This window comes from Mustela nigripes, chromosome 1, assembly GCF_022355385.1.
Source record: "Mustela nigripes isolate SB6536 chromosome 1, MUSNIG.SB6536, whole genome shotgun sequence".
Lineage (NCBI taxonomy): Eukaryota > Metazoa > Chordata > Mammalia > Carnivora > Mustelidae > Mustela > Mustela nigripes.
In genome coordinates, this window is record NC_081557.1 from 48,373,297 (window position 1) to 48,395,010 (window position 21,714).

Sequence of the window (21,714 nt, forward strand, 5' to 3'; positions counted from 1 at the left end):
ACTAGAAAGAGCACGTGCTGTATTGTGAGACAGTCGTGTACTTGGTTCCCCAGCTCAAAGTTGAGGAAACTGATGCTCAGAAAGGACGAGTGAGTAGCCCGAGTTGCATGGCTGATAAATGGCAGGGCTGCTATCGGACCCAGTTTGGTCTAATGCTCTCCATTCAACATCCTCCTCTCCGCTCCCTCCAACTTCTGGGAGCTTTACATCTTATGGGCTTGAGGAGCCAGGGAGAGGCAGGAGGTCACAGACACAGCCTGCTGGTAAAGGACTGTGTAAGAAGCAGAGGGAAGACACTACGATAGCAGTGGCAGTGCTAGCCCCTGTGGACAGGAAACTCCAACAGGAGGTGCTTTCTGAGCTCTCTGCCCAGGTAATCTCTCTCCCATGAGCAACTCCTCTCTTCAATCCCCAAGGGCTCCCAGGGTCTCTTCTCCCTCCACCTCAGCCACAGCCTTGGCAAAGAAGTAGGGGGTTGCCACTTGCAATGCAGAGGCTGAGAGTGGATGTATTCAGACACAAAAGGGTAGCCTGGTGTGGTTTGGGTAGTGTACTGGCACCTGTGTGTTCAGAAAAGCTTTCCTCAGCTCCTATGTGTGGCTGCAGACAGCCTTCTGACCTCTAGCTGGTGAGGCAGCTCTAGTCTGTGGGCTCCTTTTATCTGCTGCTGAGGTCAGGCTCCTGATGAAGGGTTCATGACCACTGCATGAGTCTCAATGATGTTTGAGGAGGATGGAGATCAGGCTGGGCTCGCTGTGTTGCAGGGGTGGCTGCCTTCATTTTTCAATTACTACTCTAATTGGTGTCTTAGGGCTGAAATGCCGCTCCAGGATGTCCCAGAGGAACACCACAGTACAGCCTGATGTCTTCTTTTATCAGTGAGCCTCTATTAGGTGCTGTTTTTGGCAGTACCGGACCGCATCTGGTGGGACCAAATAACTTGGGAGAGAAGGGGTAAGCAACACAAATGGTACCAAGACACTGTAGGGCAGAGGTTTTTAAACTTAAGCTGAGCATCACAATTACCTGCAGGGCCTGTTATAACACAGACTACTGGGCCCTACCCCACAGTTTCTGATTCCACAGGTTTGGAGGAGACCTGAGATCTGTAATTCCAATGAGGTCCCAAAGGATACTGATGTTGCTGAGACCATTATTTGAGAAACAATGCCTTGGGGATATCTTGTTTAAGCTGGACACAGGTTACTCTGCCCTTGCCTCATGGGAGGTCACCTTCAGAAAGTCATGCACCTGAGTCACAGACTAGAGGTGAGGCCACCACCTTGAGCAGCACCCTAGTTTTATATTCTTTCTAATGGGGTCTGCATGGGCAGGAAGACAATTAGAGTAGGGGTTATACCAGAGAGCAATCTGGCTCCTAGTGTGGAGCATAAGAGCTTCTAGGGTTGAGAAGAAGACACTTAAGACTTGTTCAGGGTGGGGGCGCCTGGGTGGCTCAGTGGGTTAAAGCCTCTGCCTTCGGCTCAGGTCATGATCCCCGGGTCCTGGGACCGAGTCCCGCATCGGGCTGTCCGCTCCGCGGAAAGCCTGCTTCCTCCTCTCTCTCTCTCTGCATCTCTCTCTCTCTCTCTGCCTACTTCTGATCTCTGTCTGTCAAATAAATAAATAAAATCTTAAAAAAAAAAAAGACTTGTTCAGGGTGTTTTTCCTAAAATCAAGTCAGCTGCTGACAAACTATACTGAAGAGAGACAGAATTCCAGGCTGGGAGACAAAAGACAGAAGTTCTAGTTCTGGCTGAGTTGCAACATTACAAGTGATGGATAAGCTCCTGTTCTCTGGGTCTCAGTCTGCCCACCTGAAAAGTGGGTGTTGGGGACAGTGGACCAGATGAAGATCAGAGTTAGAGCACAAGAAAGCAGCCTTGAGCAATTATTATAAGTGCTCTATATCTCAGCCTCCTCCTCTGCAATGTGGGGATTTGGGGCACCTGGGTGGATCAGCTGGTCTGCCCTTGGCTCAGGTCATGATCTCAGAGTCTTGGGCTCAAGCCCCATGTTGGGCTCCCTGCTCAGTGGGGAGTCTGCTTCTCCCTCTCCCTCTGCCCCCAACTCGTGCTCTCTCTTCCAAATAAATAAGTAAATAAATAAATAACTTTAAAAAAAGCGGGGGGGGGGTGGTTTAATGGTACCATGCAGTTGCTGTAAGGATTAAATGAAAATGTATGTGCCAAGCTTAATCCAATGCCTGGCACACAGGAAGTACAATGAATGTTAAGTTGTAACAGCCCCCTCCACACGGTATGGTGACAGTATACACCTCACTGCAGACCACAAGCCACCCACCCTTTTGTGGTGCTGGCTGGCCCCCCTGCTACTCACCAGCACCCACTGTGGCGATGGCACTCTCCTGGCCAATGATGTGCTCCTTCAGCCGCTGCTCCAGGGGAAAGCGGCGCCGCTCCTCAGCCTCACGCTTCCGTTGCTTCTCCTGATACTGTGGGGAGAAAGGGAAGCAGACTCAGGGGTGCCGGGCCTGGCAGGATCATTTCATTCTACGCTATAACCCAGGGGCAAAGAACACAGGTCTGGGGCTCCAGGGGTCTGGATGCACACTCAGGCTCCTGGCCACTGGAGGCTGCCCCAGTCCTTCCCACTGTCCCCTTGTCCGAGTCCTCACCTCAGGTGGACATGGCTCAAGAGTCCTGGCTCACCCTGCTAATAAAATAAAGTACTGCAAGTAGATTAACCCTTGACTCTGGAGTCTGACAAAAGGCCTGGGTTTGAATCCCAGCTTTATCACTTACAAGATGTGCTAATTATTTGGAGCAAGTTACTGCCCCTCAGTTTTCTCATTTGTAAACTAGTGATTAAATATGATGATATGCACAATGAGCCGGCATGCAGTGTAAATGCTTAACGGAGGTTCTTTCCTTTCACTTACCCTCTTGAAAATCTTTTTGGTTTTTACTCTCTCTCTCTTTCTTTAAACATTAAATTCTATGCCCAATGTGGGGCTTGAACTCATGACCCCGTGATCAAGAGTCACACACTCTGCCGACTAAGCCAGCCAGGTGCCCCCAAAATCTTTTTGCCTTTTAAACCAGAGCTATGAACACCCTCCACTTCAATGATATTGCATTTCAATTAAACACAATTAGTTGGCAATTGCCATGTGTCTGGCCCTGTTTATGCCATGATGGAAATGGTAGGTTGGGGAGGAGGAGGAGGACTGGGACCTAGGGGGCTCTAGCTGCTGCTGAGTGTCTGGTGTGTGTCTTGCCCTTGGCTTGTTGGTCCACTTTAGAAAAGGCAGAAGGAAGGAGGCCTGGGTGTGATCACACTGTAAGAAAAGAGAGGAGAGCTAGGTCTGCCCTCAGGGAGCTCTAAGTTGGACAGGGAGGTGAGGCAGGGCTCCTACACAAATACTTCTTAGGCAGGATCAGCCATTTTCCTCCAAAGTATGCATGCCTATTTCTAGCTTGTACCTATCACTAAAAAACAAACAAACAAACAAATAAAAACCTCCCACTATTGAAAACAAATTTGTTGGGGCGCCTAAGCGGCTCAGTCGGTTAAATGTTTGCGTCTTGACTTCAGCTCAGGTCTAATCTCAGAGTCCTGAGTTCAAGCCCCACACTGGACTCCATGTTAGTGTGGAGCTTGCTTAAAAACAAAAACCAAATTTGTTCCATGTTTGTGCATCTGTCCTCTAAGTTGATTATGAGTTGCCTGAGGGCAGGCACTGTCTTTTACTCACTGCTCAAGTCCTGGCACAGTAAAAGGCAGCTGGTGAGTGTCTGCAAAATAAATTTGGTTACAGGTAAGAAGAGGAGAGAATTAACAGCTAACCTGGGTGACAAAGGAGTCCAGAGAAGGGAAAGATACACACAGCCTAGAACACTGTGGGGAGGCTTCTGGGTGACTGGAGGCTTGAAGAAGTTGGACTACTGGGTTAGGCCGGAGATGCGGGACTGTCTCCAGACAGGGTGCGTGAGTATGCAGGTCAGATCAGAAAGTGCTCATGGAACCAGGCAGATGGGGGAAGGAAGCAGGCCTTGGAGTGGGACAGAAAGATCTGGATCTTGAAGAGGCTCCTTTCCCCTAAGACCCCGTAACACTGACAGCTTTCTAGAAAGAGAGCTGCCAAGGTAAGGCCCTGTCACAAAAGTTGTGGCTGCAGATTGCTCTTGCAGGCAGAGTGGATGAAAAATACCTGCTGCTTGGGCAGTGTTTTCCTGTTACGGTAGTGACCTTGACAGAAGTTAAAAAAAATAAATAGCAAACAATCCAATTTTGGCTGTTGCTATCAGTCTGTAACTGAAAGCTCCCATCAGTCCTGGGTTTCATATGGAGCAATAATTCGGAGCCAATCCCAGTGGAGCGACGCTTGCCGGTTGGAATCCGGAGTGTCACTGCGCAGCTCCCTCAGGCACCACATACATCACCTGGCTCTGAAGACTCCGCCATATATCTGCCTCCTCCTCCTCCCTGCCCACCCAGCCCCTCTCAGCACTTGGGTCCACTGGGCTGGGAGGCTCTGATGGAGAGATGCACACACACACCGCCTGGTCCCGCACTGGCTAGCGGCCTGGCCGGCTTGGAGGCAGCTTGAAGAAATGGGAGCTGGCTGCTGAGGGCTTACTGGGTCTGCTTCCTTATCTGCCCTCAGTGACAGTCTCAGAGTCTTCCTGCCTCTGTGCCTTTGCTCATACTGCTCCCTCACCAAAGAAGTCTCCTCTGTTCCCACCAACCTCTGAGTGGCCTGGTGATCTCAACTTGAATACTGCATTGTTTAAATAGCTTGGCGTAAGGCTTCATGCCTGGCACCTCCAGAGTACATGTTTAACTGCCTGTTTGTCTCTCCCTAATCAGCCATGAGATCCTCGGTGACAACGGCCACGTCTTACTCAGCTCCATGGCTCTGTCACATAGCACAGGGCTTGGCTCCCAGAAGGCATCAGTGTGCGCTGCCAACTGAATGAGGTTAAGTCCCGGTTGTGGAACACCTTGCTGAGCCAGGCGCTGCACTTCACGTACAGTGTCTCCTTCAGTCCTCACAGCTGTCCCTATCGGAAGCTTGGCTCCTCTTTTGGCTCACAGCGGGACACGCTGTATGGGAGAAATAGGCGGCTTTGCTCCGGAGAGATCGGAATTCAAACCTCACCTCTTCACTCACCGGCAAGCTGACCTTGGGGAAGTTAACCAGCCTCCCGGAATTTTTGCTTCCTCATGTCTAAAACGGAGACAGTAACTCACACCACCTTGCAGGGTCCTGGTGGAATACTGGTGAGGATCAGGTGAGATAATCTACACAAAGAACGTTGCAGAGACTCTGGCATAGAGCAAATGTACAGGCAGGAGTGTTGGTGGAGGGACACAAGTGCAGAGCACAGTAACTGACCCTGGGCAGGCTTCTGGTAAATGTTACTTCTCTTTTCCTTCACTGCATGTTGGTAACTACCTAGCCCAGTGCTTTTCTAGGGGATGAGGTAGGGGCACTGGAATCCTTTTAACTATCTTATGCTGTGTGGGCTCCAGAAATGAAGAACTGCTCTGGCTCAAGTAGAATCTAGAAGCCTAGTCCACTTAGATGCCCCCATTGCCCCAGAAATGGCTCCTTCCTCAAGAAGCCTAAGTTTGAGGGTACCATCTCCATACAAACTGGGTTCTGGGGATACCTCAACTGCACAAAGCAGCTCATCTCTGCCTGTCAGTTTTCCTTACTGTGGTAGAGAATTCTGCCTCTGGGTGCTTTCCATGCATTCATCTGTAGGGCCTCTTAGAATATATCTTTTTCCTTTGTCACAGGCAAACACGACTTCTTGCCACTCTGTTGGTTTGGGTATAGATATTGTAGTCTCCGTAAGTCTTCTCCAGGGAAACATTTTTATCTTCTATAACTCTTCAGTGTCATGATTTTAGGTGGTTTTAATATTCTTGTTATTTTCTTGGCCAAGGAGAAATGGTCCTTGACTTCTATGGGGGTGAATATGGGGGAAAGGTTATACTGTGAACTGCCTGGTTTCTTCTGTTCTTTCTTTTTCCTTCTTTTCTTTTTTAAGATTTTATTTATTTATTTGAGAGAGAGAGAGAAGTGTCATGAGCAGGGGGCAAGGGTGGAGGGAAAAGCAGACTCTCTTGTTGAGCAGGGAGCCCGATTCCAGACTTGATCCCAAGACCCTGGGATCATTACCTGAGCTCAAGGCAGACACTTAACTGACTGAGTCACCCAGGTGCCCTCTTCTTTCTTTCTTTCTTTTTTTTTTAATTTAAAGATTTATTTTCTTATTCTAGGTGGGGGTGGGGAGCCATGTGCAGGGAGAGGGGCGGAGGGAGAGGGGAAGCAGACTCCCTGCGGAGCATGGAGCATGAACCAGCCCCATCCTGAGGCCTCGAGATCCTGACCTGAACTGAAATCAAGAGTCGGAAGCCCAACAAACTACTCAGGCATCCCTAGCTTGTTTCTTAGGAGGTTTCTAGATGGTCCTGGGAAAGACCCAACCTGTGGCCTAAATCTAGGCACATCCTGATTCTTTCCAACCTGGAACCCTAAATATCTATTAAGAAAAACTTCTGAAAATGGATCAGACTTTTTGATTAAAAATGAATAGGATGCTGGAATCAAACCAGGTTAAAGTTTCCTGCTTTATGGTCTTTTCCTAGTGCTCAGCACAGAGTCTGTATTTTAAAAAAATGTGTTGAGGGGCACTTGGGTGGCTCAGTGGGTTAAGCCTCTGCCTTCAGCTCAGGTCATGATCTCAGGGTCCTGGGATCGAGCCCCACATCCAGCTCTCTGCTCAGCAGGGAGCCTGCTTCCCCCTTTCTCTCTGCCTGCCCCTCTGCCTACTTGTGGTCTCTGTCCATCAAATAAATAAATAAGAATCTTTATTAAAAAATGTGTTGAATGAACTGCTTCTTAAGGCATTAGCTAGGAGCCCAGGCTTGTGAAAAATTAGTTTGTGAAAAACCAGCTAGTGGAAGAACCAAGGAAAGAAAAATACTTGGTGTATATATATTCTATGTGGGGGAGGAGAGAAAGATGGGAGAAGGCACTTGGTAAGGGTTCCATAAATGTAGGCTACTACTGTTCCTGGCTTTTTGAGGCTTTTTGAGGAAGCCTACAGAGACTAAGCAAGGCCCTATTTTGACAGGATTCCAAGGAGAAAAAGATAGGGCAGGTGACCCAACCTGTAGAAGCAGAGGGTACTGGGCTGAGAAGCACTAGGAAGAAGCCACCCAGGAGAACAGGAGTGGGGGAGTGATCATCTTAATAAAAGCCACATGCAATTAGCTTCAGAAGCCCTCACCTGGAGCCGGCAGCAACCAGCTCCCCATGCTGCATCTTGGCTGGATAATCGTGGCCACTGGTTTCCATCATTCTTGATTTAATATGGCACCCCTCCTGGCTGTGAGTGCATTTACAGGAAAGGGCTGGGAGGCTGGGGTGAAGCCTAGCTAGGCTCTCTCAGAGGTGGGTGGCTGGGATGAGTGGTTCTTTGGGGAGGGTTAGAGAGGGAAGGGGTATGTCAGGCAATCCTATTATTGAGTATTCCTCAGGGAACAGGTCTGACAATGAACCTGGCAGTGTGTTCACCAAAAGGGCAGCTGAGGCAGTGGTGGGAGTGGTGAGTAGGCAGAATGAGACCCTGGGTAGGAATGTAGTAGGAATAGAGGAGGGAAGAGAAGAAAGGCCAAGCTACAATTTGCCTCTCATGGAAGGTCAGGGCCACAGAGCCTACTGGCTGCTCTCAGATACACTCAGATATGCCACATCCTCCTGACTCTAACCTCAACTCACATCACCAGGCTTCTGTCATGCGCTGAAGCTAGAATGACAGAGAGGACTGGGTAGGGAGATCACCAAAGGGACAAGGGGCAATAGATGAGACTGGGATCAGGGGATGATGGGAAGAAACCCTGAGTGGGGGGGATGATGGTAAGAGCAGCCCAGGAGGTCCAATAAAGAAGCCTGTGGATGAGAGTGGCACCCAAGGGACTTGAAAATCTCCTGAACTAGCTCATAAAGCACACATCCCTGGAGAGGAAGTCAGGAACAGGGCAGGTGTCAGTTCTATCACACTTGGTGACTGTTATGTCGGCACCCCAGATTCCATTCTCCTCTCCTCTCTTGCAGCCCCATCCTCCTTGCTACCAGAGTGATGTTTTAATACGCAAATCAGATCATGTCACTATGCAAATAGCCAGGCTGATCCAAAGACTGGTGAGAGAAGGCTAAAAGGGGGCAAAGACTGGCTCAAGTAAGAAAATGAGTTGTGTTCTCAGTGGCATGGGATGTTTATAATCCTACAACTGGTGACATTAACTTTGAACACTTGGTTAAGGTGGTCTGTGCCAGGTTTCCCCCACTTTGTAATTAATAAGTATCCTGAGGGATGAAGAGCTGAGCCTATGTAAATAATCCCGTTACTCCTCAAACTCCCACTCACTAGTTTTAGCATCCACTGTGAAGTCTCACCTGATGGGGAGCAGCTGTTCTAATCCTCATGGCCCTAAGAAGTTCAGAGTATCTCCTCTGTACAGAGATGAGATAAATTAAAACACAGTTCCTCTAGTAGCAAGTAACAGAGACAGAATACTAACCCTTGCAGTCTGGCTTCAGAACTTTGTACTTGCCACCTTGCAGGTAAGAAAAGACCTGTTCCCTGCCTCAGGGAGTTTAGGGTCTGTTTAGGGAGATCAGAGTTAAAACACAAATCTCTTATTCCTACTTTTAGCATGAGGCTACCTAATGATTTTACTAAAAATAAACACCAGAAATGCATAACCTGAATTTGATCATAAGGAAACATTAGACAAATCCAAATTGAGGGACACTTTACAAAATAACCTGCTTGTACTCATTAAATGTCAAGGTCATGAAAGACAAGAAAAAACTGAGGAACCATTCTAGATTAAAGGAGACTACTAAAGAGACATGAAACTAAATCCAACTTGGAACCCAGAATTCTCTTTTCTTGTAAAGGTAATCATTGGGACAACTGGTGAAATGTGAATAACATCTACAAATTAGTTAATATCTATATTAATGTTCTGCTTCTGATGACTGTACCAAGGTTAGAAAATGTCCTTGTTTTTTTAGGAAACACAAATATTTAGGGGTAGAGGAGCATCATGTATATAACTTACTTTTAAATAGTTCAGAAAAAATTATGCATATCTCTATAATATTTATATACGTCATAAAACAAATGTGATAAATGTTAACAGGTAATATGGGTGAAGGGTTTACAGAATTCACTGCACTATTTGTGAAATTATGTAAAAATAAAATATATCAAGATAATGCTTCTCCTTGGGGGATGGGTAGTGACTGGAAGAAGTATAAGGTGGGTTTCTGAGTGAATGGTCTATTTCTTTTATATTTATTTATTTATTTATTTGACAGACAGAGATCACAAGTAGGCAGAGAGGCAGGTAGAGAGAGAGGAAGGGAAGCAGGCTCCCCGCTGAGCAGAGAGCCCGACTCAGGGCTCGATCCCAGGACCCCGGGATCATGATCTGGGCCGAAGGCAGAGGCTCAACCCACTGAGCCACCCAGGTGCCCCGAATGGTCTATTTCTTGATCAAATGTATTTAATTTGTGAAAATTCAGTGAGCTCTATACTTGTGATATGTACACCTTATAAGAGTACATTTCAACAAAAAGTTTTCAAAAAGTTAAAAACAAAAGAGAGAGCAAAAGCTTGTCTCCATAAAGCACCTAAGTCTGTGCCTGGCCCACAGTAAGCCTACAGTGAAGGTCAGATGGTATTGCCACCCCCGTAGCGCCAAGCACAGGGCTAGGTGCGCACCTGTTGGCAACTGAGACGTGGCAGGGAGCAGGCTGGGCAAAATGGGGAAGGGGCATCACTTCTCCCTAAGACAGGAGTAAGAGAACCCCCTTACCCTCCTGTGTACCTCACCCCTTCTCTCCTAGAGGGCTTTCCACAGCTCTGATGGGAGCACCCAGCCTTATAGCCCAGAATGCAGGCCCAGGGGAGCGCTGCATCCCCAGCTACCCCTGAAGCAAATGAAAAAAATGCAGATATAGGAAATGTGCTTGTGATTCTGTCACTGGGATATGCAAATAAAATATATATGATAGGCCTATCTGCCTAATATTCCTGCCAATTCATTCTCTGGGTGTGATTAAAATGAGCAATAAATTCCTCGTGAGTCTCGGTGGAATGAGGATCTGGGAGTGGAGATGCAGGCTGGTACCAGCACGTCCCCCTCAGCTGAATATTCATCATGGAATAACTCCCCATATTTTTGTTTTATCTGCCATCATGTGCACAGAGATATATTTCTACCTCTCTCTTTCATCTCTTAGTTAAAACATGAAAATGGTCTAAGCTCTAAGTATTAAACTCTCCATGTAGTAAAATCCTTCAAACTGAGATCACAAGCTACCTTCTCTATGAAGCCTGCCCTGCTCATTCTGCCTGGATGTGATCCATGCTTTCTTGGATCACAAACTCTCTGCAGGCCCCTTCTAATGTACAAGTCAGTCTGTGGGTATCAGAGATAAGAGAGCCTGCCTCTCCCCCATACTCCTTTTCTAGACGGCCAGCTCAGAGGTCAGGGGCTAGGCTTCATCTACCTCTGAATCTTCTTAGGAGGCCCAAGGAAGGTTCTGCACAGAGAATGCTGAGAAACTGAGCAACCTGACAGTAAGGAGAAAATCATTCAGGCCCCTTAAGGTGACAGAGATTCTTAGATAAGTGACACATTTTAAAAGGCAGAATGAAATTAAAAGTTAGGCTTATGGATAACTTGAAAATGGGAAAATTATCAAGAAATAATATATTTTAAAAAGATTTTATTTATTTATTTATTTGACAAGAGAGAGGTCACAAATACGCAGAGAGGCAGCCAGAAAGAGAGGGGGAAGCAGGCTCCCCACTGAGCAGAGAGCCCAATGCAGGGCTTGATCCCAGGTCCCTGGGACCTGAGCCAAAGGCAGAGGCTTAACCCACTGAACCATCCAGGCACCCCAAGAAATAGTATTAAGTTGAGCACCTGGCTGGATCAGTTGGAAGAATGTGCAACTCTTGATCTCAGAGTCATGAGTTCAAGCCCCCACACTGAGTGCAGAGATTACTAAAAAAAAAAAAAGTAACTAAAAAGAAAGAAAGGAAGGAAGGAAGGAAGGAAGAAGGAAGGAAGGAAGGAAGGAAGAAAGAAAATTAAGTGGAAACCCTCTTCCCCCATGGAACTAGGATCATAATTCACTTTCAGGGTCAAGTAGGAAATACAAATGTCTGATAGGCCGGCACATAATATAATAGGGAGTTGAGCCGCCTATGCCTGGAGAATCTACATTCCCAAACCCTAAGGGGTCACATTTTTTATAAATTCTTGGTTTAGCAAAATAAAATATGGTTGCCATTTGAGACTCCTGTATATACAGTAGGCTGTATATATTAATCAGGTTAAAAAAAGAGGTCATTTATATATAGATAGATAAGGTCCAGAACAGGCAAATATAATGTCATAGAAGGAAATCCTCTCATTCATATCCAATAGCTTCCTGTAAGTCATCTGCTTTCTTTCTCTCAACTTCAGTTTTCCCATCTGTAAAATGGAGGCAGTAAGAGCTGCTTCAAGGATTGTTATAGGATTAGAAAAAATACAGGAGAGCACCTGGCACAGTACCTATTATTCACTATTATTCACTAAGGCACTAGCCTTGTACTAACATGACAAACATTAAGCCACTTCTAAGGCAGCCAAATTTAGTTAAGGGTCCCTTAGCAGCCCTAACCCCTCCACCTATGCCGGCACTAAGAGGCCTGCTCTGTGTCATACCACTGAACACACCACAGACTCTCTTGGCCAAGTCCAGGGACAACCCATGATGATGGAAAGAGCCTGAGAGGGATGACAGGACTGCAGTCCCTAAGGTTATCTGAAACATTTTCAGGGATTTCCTTAAGACACCTGAGGAAACTGACCTGGCCTCTAGGGCTGCTCCTTGGGATGGAAAATTTGAACAGAGAGGAAGAAGTGCTTGCTCTCTAGGAACTTTCACTCTTGCTGGTCCCAAGCACTCCTCAGGATGTGCTGTGAAAACCCATCTCCCTTCCTACCCTCCAACCCCTTCTCTGGAGGGAACTACTGCAAGACAGTTACTCAGGATTCCAGGGAGACAAACTGTATGTCTCATGCTGGTTGCCAAATATTTCCAGTTCTCCCCCTTCTGGGAACATGGGAGGGTTACTCTTCTTGGCCTCTTGTGATTGTGAGTGGAAGTAGAGGGTTGATTTCTAGACTAAGTATTTAACTATAGATGCAAGACCCTCCAGAGCATTCCTTTCCCTCTGGCCAGCGACATGCAACATCCCAGATTGTGGCTGTAATGCCAGTCTGGTCTCTGAGGGCCTCTGACAAACACAGGTCCCACCACTGACCCATCATGGACAGGCTGCATGAAGCCAAAAATAAATTTTCATTATTCTACACCACTAAAATTCTGGGTTGTTACAACATAATCTGGTTTATTCTGATGAATACACAGATAATTATATACTGAATGGAACCTTAGAAACCATTTTGTGCAATGTCTTCATTTCACAGAGGTAAACTGAGCTTCGGTGAAGGGAAATGCTAGTCCCACGTCACCAAGTCAGTGAGTGGCAGAGTTGGGATCACAACCGTCTGTCTCGGTCCGGTGACCTAAGTGCTCTTACTCAAGACACAGAGAATATTTGCTACCAGGTGGGACTTGTCACACTAAATCATCTCAAGGCACTTCAGCCACTATGCCAAGAGACTCCACAATGATGGAAAGAACACATAACTGAGAGTCAGAAATCAAGTCTTCTGCTCTTTCATAAAGATGGCACTGAAAGTGAAGAAGGAAGCCCCTGTCCCTCCCAAAGACAAAACCAAAGCCAAAGCTGAAGCTTTCAAGTCCAAGAAAGCAGTGCTGAAAGGCATCCACAGTCACAAAGAAAAGAAGATCTGCATGTCACCTACATTCCCACCGCCCAAGACAATGGGTCTCTGAAGGCAGTCCAAATATCCTCCAAAGAGCACCCCCAGGAGAAACAAACTTGACCACTGTGCCATCATCAAGATCCCTCTGACTATCGAGTCAGCCATGAAGAAAACAGAAGACAACAGCACACTTGTGTTCACTGTGGATTGCAAGGCCACCAACCACCAGGTCAAATAGGCTGTGAAGAAGCTCTAAGACATGATGTGGCCAGGGTCAACACCCTGATCAGGCCCAACAGAGAAAAAAAGGCGTATGTTCAACTGGCTCCTGAGTATGATGCTTTGGATGTTGCCAACAAAACTGGGATCATCTAAACTGAGTCCAGCTGCTAAATCTAAAATTTTTCACCATAAAAAGAAAAAACAAACAAAGAAACTAAGGCTTTCAGTTCTAGTTCTACCACTGAACCTACTACACGACCTTGCATTCAAGTCTATTAGTTTCTGTTTTGACACCAATGCACTCTGGGACCAAAGGCAAGCTATGTCACATCCCCAGGCCCCTGTTTCCCCAAAAGTAAAATGAGTCCATTGATTTAGGCTTCAGGTATTTAAAACATGTGCCTCACAGAAGAACGTCCATAGAGGCTGCCCAGGAGAGAAGGGCTAGGCCAGGTAGGTGTGGCTCTGATCCACCTCTCCTTCAACCAGAACAGCTTTATTTTCCTCTGACTTATTTGCTTAGGCTTCGGTAAGATTTCCCACCACTGGACTTAATGATTTCTGAGGTCCCTGACAGCTCCGAGATTTGTGATTCTAGTTCTTGGATTCTGCCCAGTAGTTTCTGAGAGATAGCTTGGTGGCTGGAAGAGCAGAAGGCAACCGGCATTTAGGGAGTTCAAAAGTTTGGTTGAGAAGAGCAAATTATGATAGCAATTTTTTTGGCTCAGACTGTCCCAGGCTCTTTGAAGTATGTGTGGAGGGGAAGGGTCAGAGAATGGTTCTGGAAGGAGTGATGATGGGAAAGGATTGCCTGCTGAGGTTATAGAATATGTGAGGTGAGGTAATAGTACTTGGGCTAAAGATTTTGTCTAACTATCCCTGGCCCTATGAAAAGGAGCTAGAAGGCCCATTACCCCAAAAACTGAATCTGAAGCTTAGTCCTCAGAAGTCAGAAGTGGCTCAGGCCTCTGCCTGGTCATGACAGGGGCAGCTACTTATTCTTGATGAAACTGGGGGCTGGACTTGTATTTAAACAGACAATAATCCCTAAGGAGAAGTGGCTTGGTATGGAGCCAGACATAATTTAATGAGTGAAAGATTAAATGCAGTAGGGAGTGCCCAGAGGCCTTCTCCTTTTTTTGAGACTTACCTTCACCTCGGAAGTCCTCAGAAGCTTCATCACCTCTCCTTCTCGGGCATAATCCAAGGGTGTGTGTCCCATTTCATTCCTCTGCAGAGGGTTGGCTCCTGGCAGGAAGAGAAGTAGTCAAAGGCTCTATTGGTGATCATAGTGAGGCCTCAGCCTTCTCTCAGAGGTAACCTGGGCCCTGACTTCAGAGAAGGAATTTCCTTCGAAGTAGGGAGCAACAAACCCTAAGAGATTGTAGAATGGTGAGAAAAACATGTCAAGGTACTCTGAGAGGACAGTCCTTAGTTCTAACACCGAGGTCAGGGTATCAGGGTTCATAAACATATACGCACTCATGTGCAAAAACATTACCCATACTACCATGTATACAAAGATGTGTTATATGTACACATATAGGTTGTACACAAATATACACACAGTTACCCTCCCAAATACACACAGCTGAACATGCTAATATACCAAACACATAGATTAATATATCCTACCACCAACGCATCAGTCATTAAAATACCCGTATGATTAAGGTCATTTGCATATAGATGAATATTCATTAATAAAATCATATAAAAGGGGTTCCTTTCTAAAGCAAAGAATATAAAAAGAAGTAAAACAGCCCCCCTTTTCCCTGCTCTCTGCTCCTCTCTCTCTCTCTCTCTCCTTTAATGCCCTTTTACCTTGGTATTTCCTGTCTACCAGAGTTAGTAGAGTCTTCTGGGAGGAGGCATCACTAGGAAGCTGGTTATGGCAGCCTTCAGGTTTGATGCCCTTGTCAGTGCCTAACTGTTGGTGAATGTGTGTGTGTAGGCAGGCGTTTCTTCCAATCATTAGTTGCTGTGATTTGAGGACAAAGAACTTGAAGTATGATAAAAAGAAGGGGCTTGCCCAGGCCATCTATCTACCTTCTTTCTCTTTTAAATGGGCAACTGACAAGCCTGTTTAAACTGGGACTACTTGGTGCAATGTCTTGGAAGATATGGAGGAAGGGCTCCCCTGACCTCCACATTGCTAGAATCTCCTTCCCAAGGCCAGGTCTGAACACCTCACTCTCCTCTTCAAAAAGTGTCCATACCATTCAGTTTGGCAAACCTTGAATGTGTGGGGCTTGAGACACAGAAGAATCAGATCTGGCCTGGCCCCCAAAGCACTTCTCTCAAACCACAGAAAGCTGTGCCTTGAAAAGAGCAGATGCTCAAGAACTATGTATTAAATAGAACATTTCCTTGATCTTCTTTCTTGCTAAGGAAGTACTATCTAGAAGTAAAGAAGGGTTAAGACTCCACCCCTGTCATAAGGATATAGTGAGCTGGTTGGGAGCACTGTACATGCAGGCAAATGCACATCAGCATACGGCCTGGCTCAAGGTAGGTATCTAGCTATGGTTTGCTGATGGACTACAAAACCCAGCATTTCTCAGTCCTACGCTGTGGAAACATCTGTTCCAGGATATAAAACTACTCCTACTGAAGCTCTCAACTTCTTAAAGGTCTATAAATTTTCAACAATTATAAGCATTTATTAAGCATTTACATGTGGCTGTCTGCCTGGACTACAGAGGAACAGGTGTGGGAGGAAGAGGGGGTGGGGCAGAGAGCAAGAAGTACGATCCAGGCCAAGGACACTTATCAATGAGAAAAATTAATACTTTTATACATAATCCTATTTTCTAACAGCAATTTGAAATATTTATGTTCTTTTTTATTGAGATATAATTCACACACCATAAAATTCAACCTTTTTTTTTTTTTTTTTTTTTAAAGATTTTATTTATTTATTTGACAGAGAGAAATCACAAGTAGATGGAGAGGCAGGCAGAGAGAGAGAGAGAGGGAAGCAGGCTCTCTGCTCAGCAGAGAGCCCGATGCGGGACTCGATCCCAGGACTCTGAGATCATGACCTGAGCCGAAGGCAGCGGCTTAACCCACTGAGCCACCCAGGCGCCCCAAAATTCAACCTTTTAAAGTATAAAATTCACTGGTTTTAAATATACTTACAGGGTTGTACAACCACTCTAGATATATACAACTGATTATACATAGATACCACTGATTCTAGATCATCTTCATAATCTTGACAAGAAACCCCATAACCATTATCAGATACCTCTATTCCCCCTAAACCCAACAACCGTTAGTCTACTTTCTGTTTCTATAGATCTGTCTATACTTGACATTTCATATAAAAGGAAACATACAATATATGGCCTTTTCCGTCTGGCTTCTTTCAGTCAGCATGTTCTCAAGGTTCACTGATGTTGTAGTAGCTGTCATTCATGCTGCAACATGAAAGCAGGAATGCAGCATTCCTTTTCATGGATGTGTAAAGCTCCATTCTGTGGATAGGCCACATTTTGCTTAACCATGCATCAGTTGATGGACATTTGGGTTGTTTCTCCCTTATGCTATTGTGAACAATGCTGCTCTGAATGTATGCGTACAAGTCTTTGAGTCTCTCTTGGCTATAAACCTAGTAGGAGTGGTGGTCACGGGGGCTATGGGTATTTGCTGAGCACAAACTATGTGCTGGACACTGAACTCTGCACTTCATGTACACCGTATCACTTAACCCTGGCAACCAGAGCTGAGAGAAGAAATTAAAATCCCCATGCCACAGACATGAGAACTGGGGCCCAGAAAATTGAACCAACTAGGCCAAGGTCACAAAGCTAATTATCTGCTTGGACCAGGAGTCCAACTCATTGCCAGGTGTTCTCAATTCCAATTCTCCACACTCCCATGGGGCGGCTCTGACACAGCCCTGCTGAAATAACCTTCCCCGGCTTTTCACCACTTACAGGACCAAGTGGTACCTCCCTGTAAGGAGGGTGTCTGTGCTCTTCCTAATTAGTAGCCAAGTCCTTAGGGGCTCCATTGGAGCCTCCTTCTTTCAGTTCTACTGGTGGTGACTGGGGGCTTTGTATTTGAAGGGCTCTGGATGCAGGATGATGGGAGACTGGCAAAGCCAAGGAATAGTCTTCTCTTTTGTTATTTCCTGACCACTTTGAAGCAAGTGATATCTTGGCCATTTTCCTTTGATTTCTATAAAACTTTTTTTTTTTTTTTTTTTTTTTTTTTTTTTTTTTTTTTTTTTTTTTTTTTTCTTCTTTTTTTTTCTCTTTGTTTTGTTTTTAGATTTTCCTCACACCCCTGTGGCTATCTCTTGTGCAGACTCCTCTTCCTGTCTTTACGATTAGACGCTACCTACAGTGTGCATGAAGGCACAATCCCAGCTTTCCAGAAGCTAATGGGGATGAGAGATGACTGAACAACCATAACTCAGGCTGAATGTCAGTGTGCGCTTAAGGAAAGATAGACAGTACTGGGTGGGGGGAGGGGCGGCGGAAAGGAATGGAGTACTAAGGTGCTTGTTCACCTAGTCTGGCCTTAACAGCCCAACCCAGCATCCCCCTGGTGCTCAACACTGAGGGGTCCACAAGGCTGAGGGCCACTGGCAGATGGCATCCTCCCCTCCCCCCAAGTTCCTAGGTCATGGCTAGGGCCAAAAGGGAGCTACAATTCAGCAGGGGAAAGGCCTCCATTTTAGGTAGCCTTGAGGGGAACTCAGTCACTAGATATGGGCTGGAGAAAAGAGGAATCTATAAGGAGAGACCTATAGAAGGGAAAGACAAGAGGAGCGAAGGGGAGAAGAGAAATGAAAGAGAAGGAGAGGGAGGCAAGGAAGGAAAAGTGGGAGAGGAAGACAGTGGGAGAAAGAACAGAGGATGAGATTAGCTGCGTCAAACAAGTGTTGTCAGTGATCTATATTTGCTTACAGAATGAAAAATGTGTGCCATAAACACTGGCCACTGAGTAATTTCTAGTAGGAGTCATGTCACTTCTCATAAATGATAGGATGGGGACAGGTAGGACATCTCTGCACCTGGGCCAGCGAGCACAGGGATGGCTTTTAAAACAGTACTGGGCCAATCTCTAGCTCAGGAGGCTCTCAGTCAATCCCCACCCAGCCACTCTGAAGGGGGAAGCCAGCCAGTTTCTCCAAGGTTCTGGAGCCTCAGGGCAGCACTTCTGCTCCCACTTTAGGAAGGCTGAAGTGGGGGCACCATGGAAAATGTCCATCTAATATTAGTCCCCCAGCCCCCCACACCCTTGCTCTGACTTGACTAATTGCTGTAATAATTGATAGAACCTGACTTTTACAACTGATCGATTTCACCTCCACGACCAACGGCCACAAACCATTATACTCCAATAAATAACCATACTGGGTGTCACCCGTCTGCCCTCTCCGGGGGCATCAGGATGGCCCGTGCCCTGGCCTGACCTCCCCTTGTCTCCTACCCAGGGCCCCTCCGGGCCAAGCAGCTGGTCTAGAGGGTCAGGCCTCTGGGAGTAAGTGAGAGGGCCGAATGGAGGTGGGGAGTGCTAATCGCAGGCCATCCGTCACCTCCCACTGGCTGTCTGGGGCTGGGGCCAACACCTGGAGCACCCCAGGCAGTATAGAGCAGGACCCCTCCTCTCCTCTCCCTGCGCCAGATTAGTGTGTCCCAGCTTATAATATTTGATAAATAGCAGAATGACTTCCTGGCAGCACTGCTGCGGCTGTGCCTGCCCGCTACAGCTGTGGAAGGTCACTCATTGGGGAAATATGTTTCTGTCAGTGGTATTGAAAAAAGTTTAGTGGAGTGACAGGCCTCAATTTTTCAAATTTTATTAACTCCATCCTCTTAACCATTTGTCTTGAATTCCTTCAGATTCTGGGGGATCTGTCAATAGGGCTTGGGTCAGCAAAGTAAGGTGTATATGTGGGGGGTGGTATGGGCTGGTCCTGGCTGGTACTAGTGCTGGCTTGGGTCTTATCATGTAAAGCAGTAGAAATGGTGTTGGTAGGACAGAAGTCTGGCCAACTGGGACCCAGGGAACCCCCTGCTCTTTTCTGGCATAGTGGCTGTCTTTGGTTTGACACAATCATAGATTTTCTGAGTAGAAAAACACCTTAATGGTGAGCTCTTCCAAGTCCCTAAGAAAAGATTCCCCTCCACTATATCAGAAACAGGTGGGCTCACCCTGGCTTGCCTGACTACGCCCAGAGCCTAGCCCCGAGCTCATGGTTCTAAGGGGTCCCCCACTAAACCGAGGACAGAACTCAGTTTCATATGAGCCCCAACTTCTCCCTCCAAACCCACTCCCACCTTAGTCTTCCAGCAAACACTTGGTCATATTTAAAGACCTGGTTCAGGCTTCTCCAAGAAACCTTCCTGGTTTCCCTCCCATCCCAGGTTTGGTATCACCATTTGTGTTCCCACGGGCCCTTCTGCTTCTACCTTACTGATCATTCTGCATGGAAACAGTATGTCACTGAGAGCTCTTTGAAGTCAGGGATCATGTCTGATCCACTGCTGTATCCTTGCTACGCAGCACAGGGCCTGGCACAGAACAAGTTTCACTAAGATTAACCAAATGAATGGATTTCTTTCCAGGGACTATCTTCTGAGATCACACAAAACATGGCTGCTCTTCCGGCCTCAGAAGAGCCCTCTGACAGCAAGTGTATGACTGTTACTGACTCCTGTAGGCCAAAGCTCCTAGTCTCTTTCCTGGTCCCAAGAAATCTCTCTGGAAAATTAGGTCAGGTCAGGCCCAACACCCTCTAGGCCCTGTGGGGGGAAGTGGGCAGGAAGAGGTAGGACAGACTGGCTCACCTGCCCTTCCTTGGGAAAGGGATGAAATTAGGGTGGGGGAGGGGGCTTGTTACTCCCTCTACCCCTGTCACTACTTGTTCTGGCCCTCTGCCTGCTTCTGTGAATATCAACGAAGATAATGTTAGTATAAGAAGGCTTTAAAAAAACACACAGTGTACAAATGTGTTAAGCTGTATTATTAATAACATTGACATGCTCATATACTCCCCACTGACACCGACCCCTGTGGTTCTATCAGCCATTTTGACCTTCTAGTGATCCAGGTCTACCACCCATGAGTTTCCCTGACTAACCCCATCCCCTGCATGTAGCTGGCTCCCAGCTCTCTAAAAAAGCAAGAAGCAGGGTGGTGGTGGTGGGGGGGGGGTGGGAGGAGGGTTGGCGGAGCTTGCATGGGTGGGGGCTACCACTTCCCTGCTGTGTGATCCAGGACACTTTCTTCACTTCTCTGGTGGTAACAACTGCTCCCTTGCCTACCTCTAGGGGTTTTGTTTGGACCAAGTAAAACAAAAAGCTTGAAAATGATTGGGGGGAAAAAGACGGTACAATGTTCTTTGTAATAATGTTTATATTCACTCTTCCTTCCATTTTTACTGCTAGCTCCTTTACCATCTTCATCTTGATTTTCACTATTTCAACAGTTTGTTTACCCCCAATTAGAGGTTTTTTTGTTGAATATAAGGGAAAATTCCCCTATAATCAGAGATGTCAGTGTGGAAGGATCTGCTCTTTCTGGATGTGAGTTCCCCACCAAGGAAGCATTCCTAGAAAGACAGAATGACCATGTCAGAAAAACCACAAGTCTTCCCTGTCTCCACCCTGTTGTTTGAACCACTCTTCACACCTGGAACCCTGCTCCTTATTTCCCTGACTACCCCTTCTTCAAGGTCCCTCCCTATGGGTAGCCTCTACCACCCTCCAGCTCTCAGTGCTCTCTTGTCTGTCCATGGGATCCTGTTGTCTTTCCAACACCCTCCCTTTCCTGGGGGCCCATCCCCATTTAGTCCTCACAGTTAGTATGCCTTTAGCTCCTCAGGTCAGAGAGAGAAGAGATCTGTCCAGAATGCTGTCAGAATGAGTGGAACCAGGAAGAGCCCCAATTCCCTGACATCTTGTCCCGAGCTATTTCCATAAATCACACCAGTAAGCACTCTCAAGATATATACACACACATACCTGTGCACCTCTAGATCTGCCTCCCTTGTGACCAACAAGCTTTACCAGCACTCACTACATGCCATACCCTGTGCTGAATCCTTCCATGTATTTCATTCTTAACAATCTGAAGAAAGCAGAAGAGGTATTATTTTCCCCATTTTCCAGGCGATTTAATGGAGTCTGGCAGAAGAGCAAGATGAAAAGAGGTAAGCTAACATTTGTTGGGTATAAGGCCTTTGTACATAGTGTCTGAATTATTCATCATACAAAGACTCAGAGAAAACAGGCTCAGTGAGCTGAAATAATTTGCCCATGGTCACTCAGCAGACAAACAGTAGAGCTGGAATTTAAAGCACAGATTTATTACACTATTCTTTCTTTTGTACACAATTTTACATAATCAGTTTTTTTGTTGTTTTTTAAAGAAGCCAGGTCTGCTTTTCCACCACATAGTGCTATCTTCCAAAGACCTGACGACTCAAAAACAGGGGAAAAAAAATCATCTCTCTTTTTCCTTTCCAGTGTGCTGAGATGCTCCAAAACCAGGATACAGGAGATTTCTAGAGGTAGCTTTGAGATTGACAGCTTTGTAGGGTACGAGATGCCGTTTCCTTTTCCTTTCATT

The 21,714-nt window shown here is 46.4% G+C and overlaps 1 protein-coding gene across 2 annotated transcripts in view; it reads right to left on the minus strand.

The window, feature by feature from the left end:
- Nucleotides 1–21,714, minus strand: part of CLPB (ClpB family mitochondrial disaggregase) — a 143,381-nt gene that overhangs the window by 24,465 nt on the left and 97,202 nt on the right. For both annotated transcript variants that reach the window (XM_059410105.1, XM_059410106.1), the window contains 2 exons: nt 14,276–14,373; nt 2,341–2,455 (listed from right to left, as the gene is read on the minus strand). In XM_059410105.1, the coding sequence (XP_059266088.1) occupies nt 2,341–2,455; nt 14,276–14,373 (213 nt within the window). The remainder of the gene's footprint in view (nt 1–2,340; nt 2,456–14,275; nt 14,374–21,714) is intronic.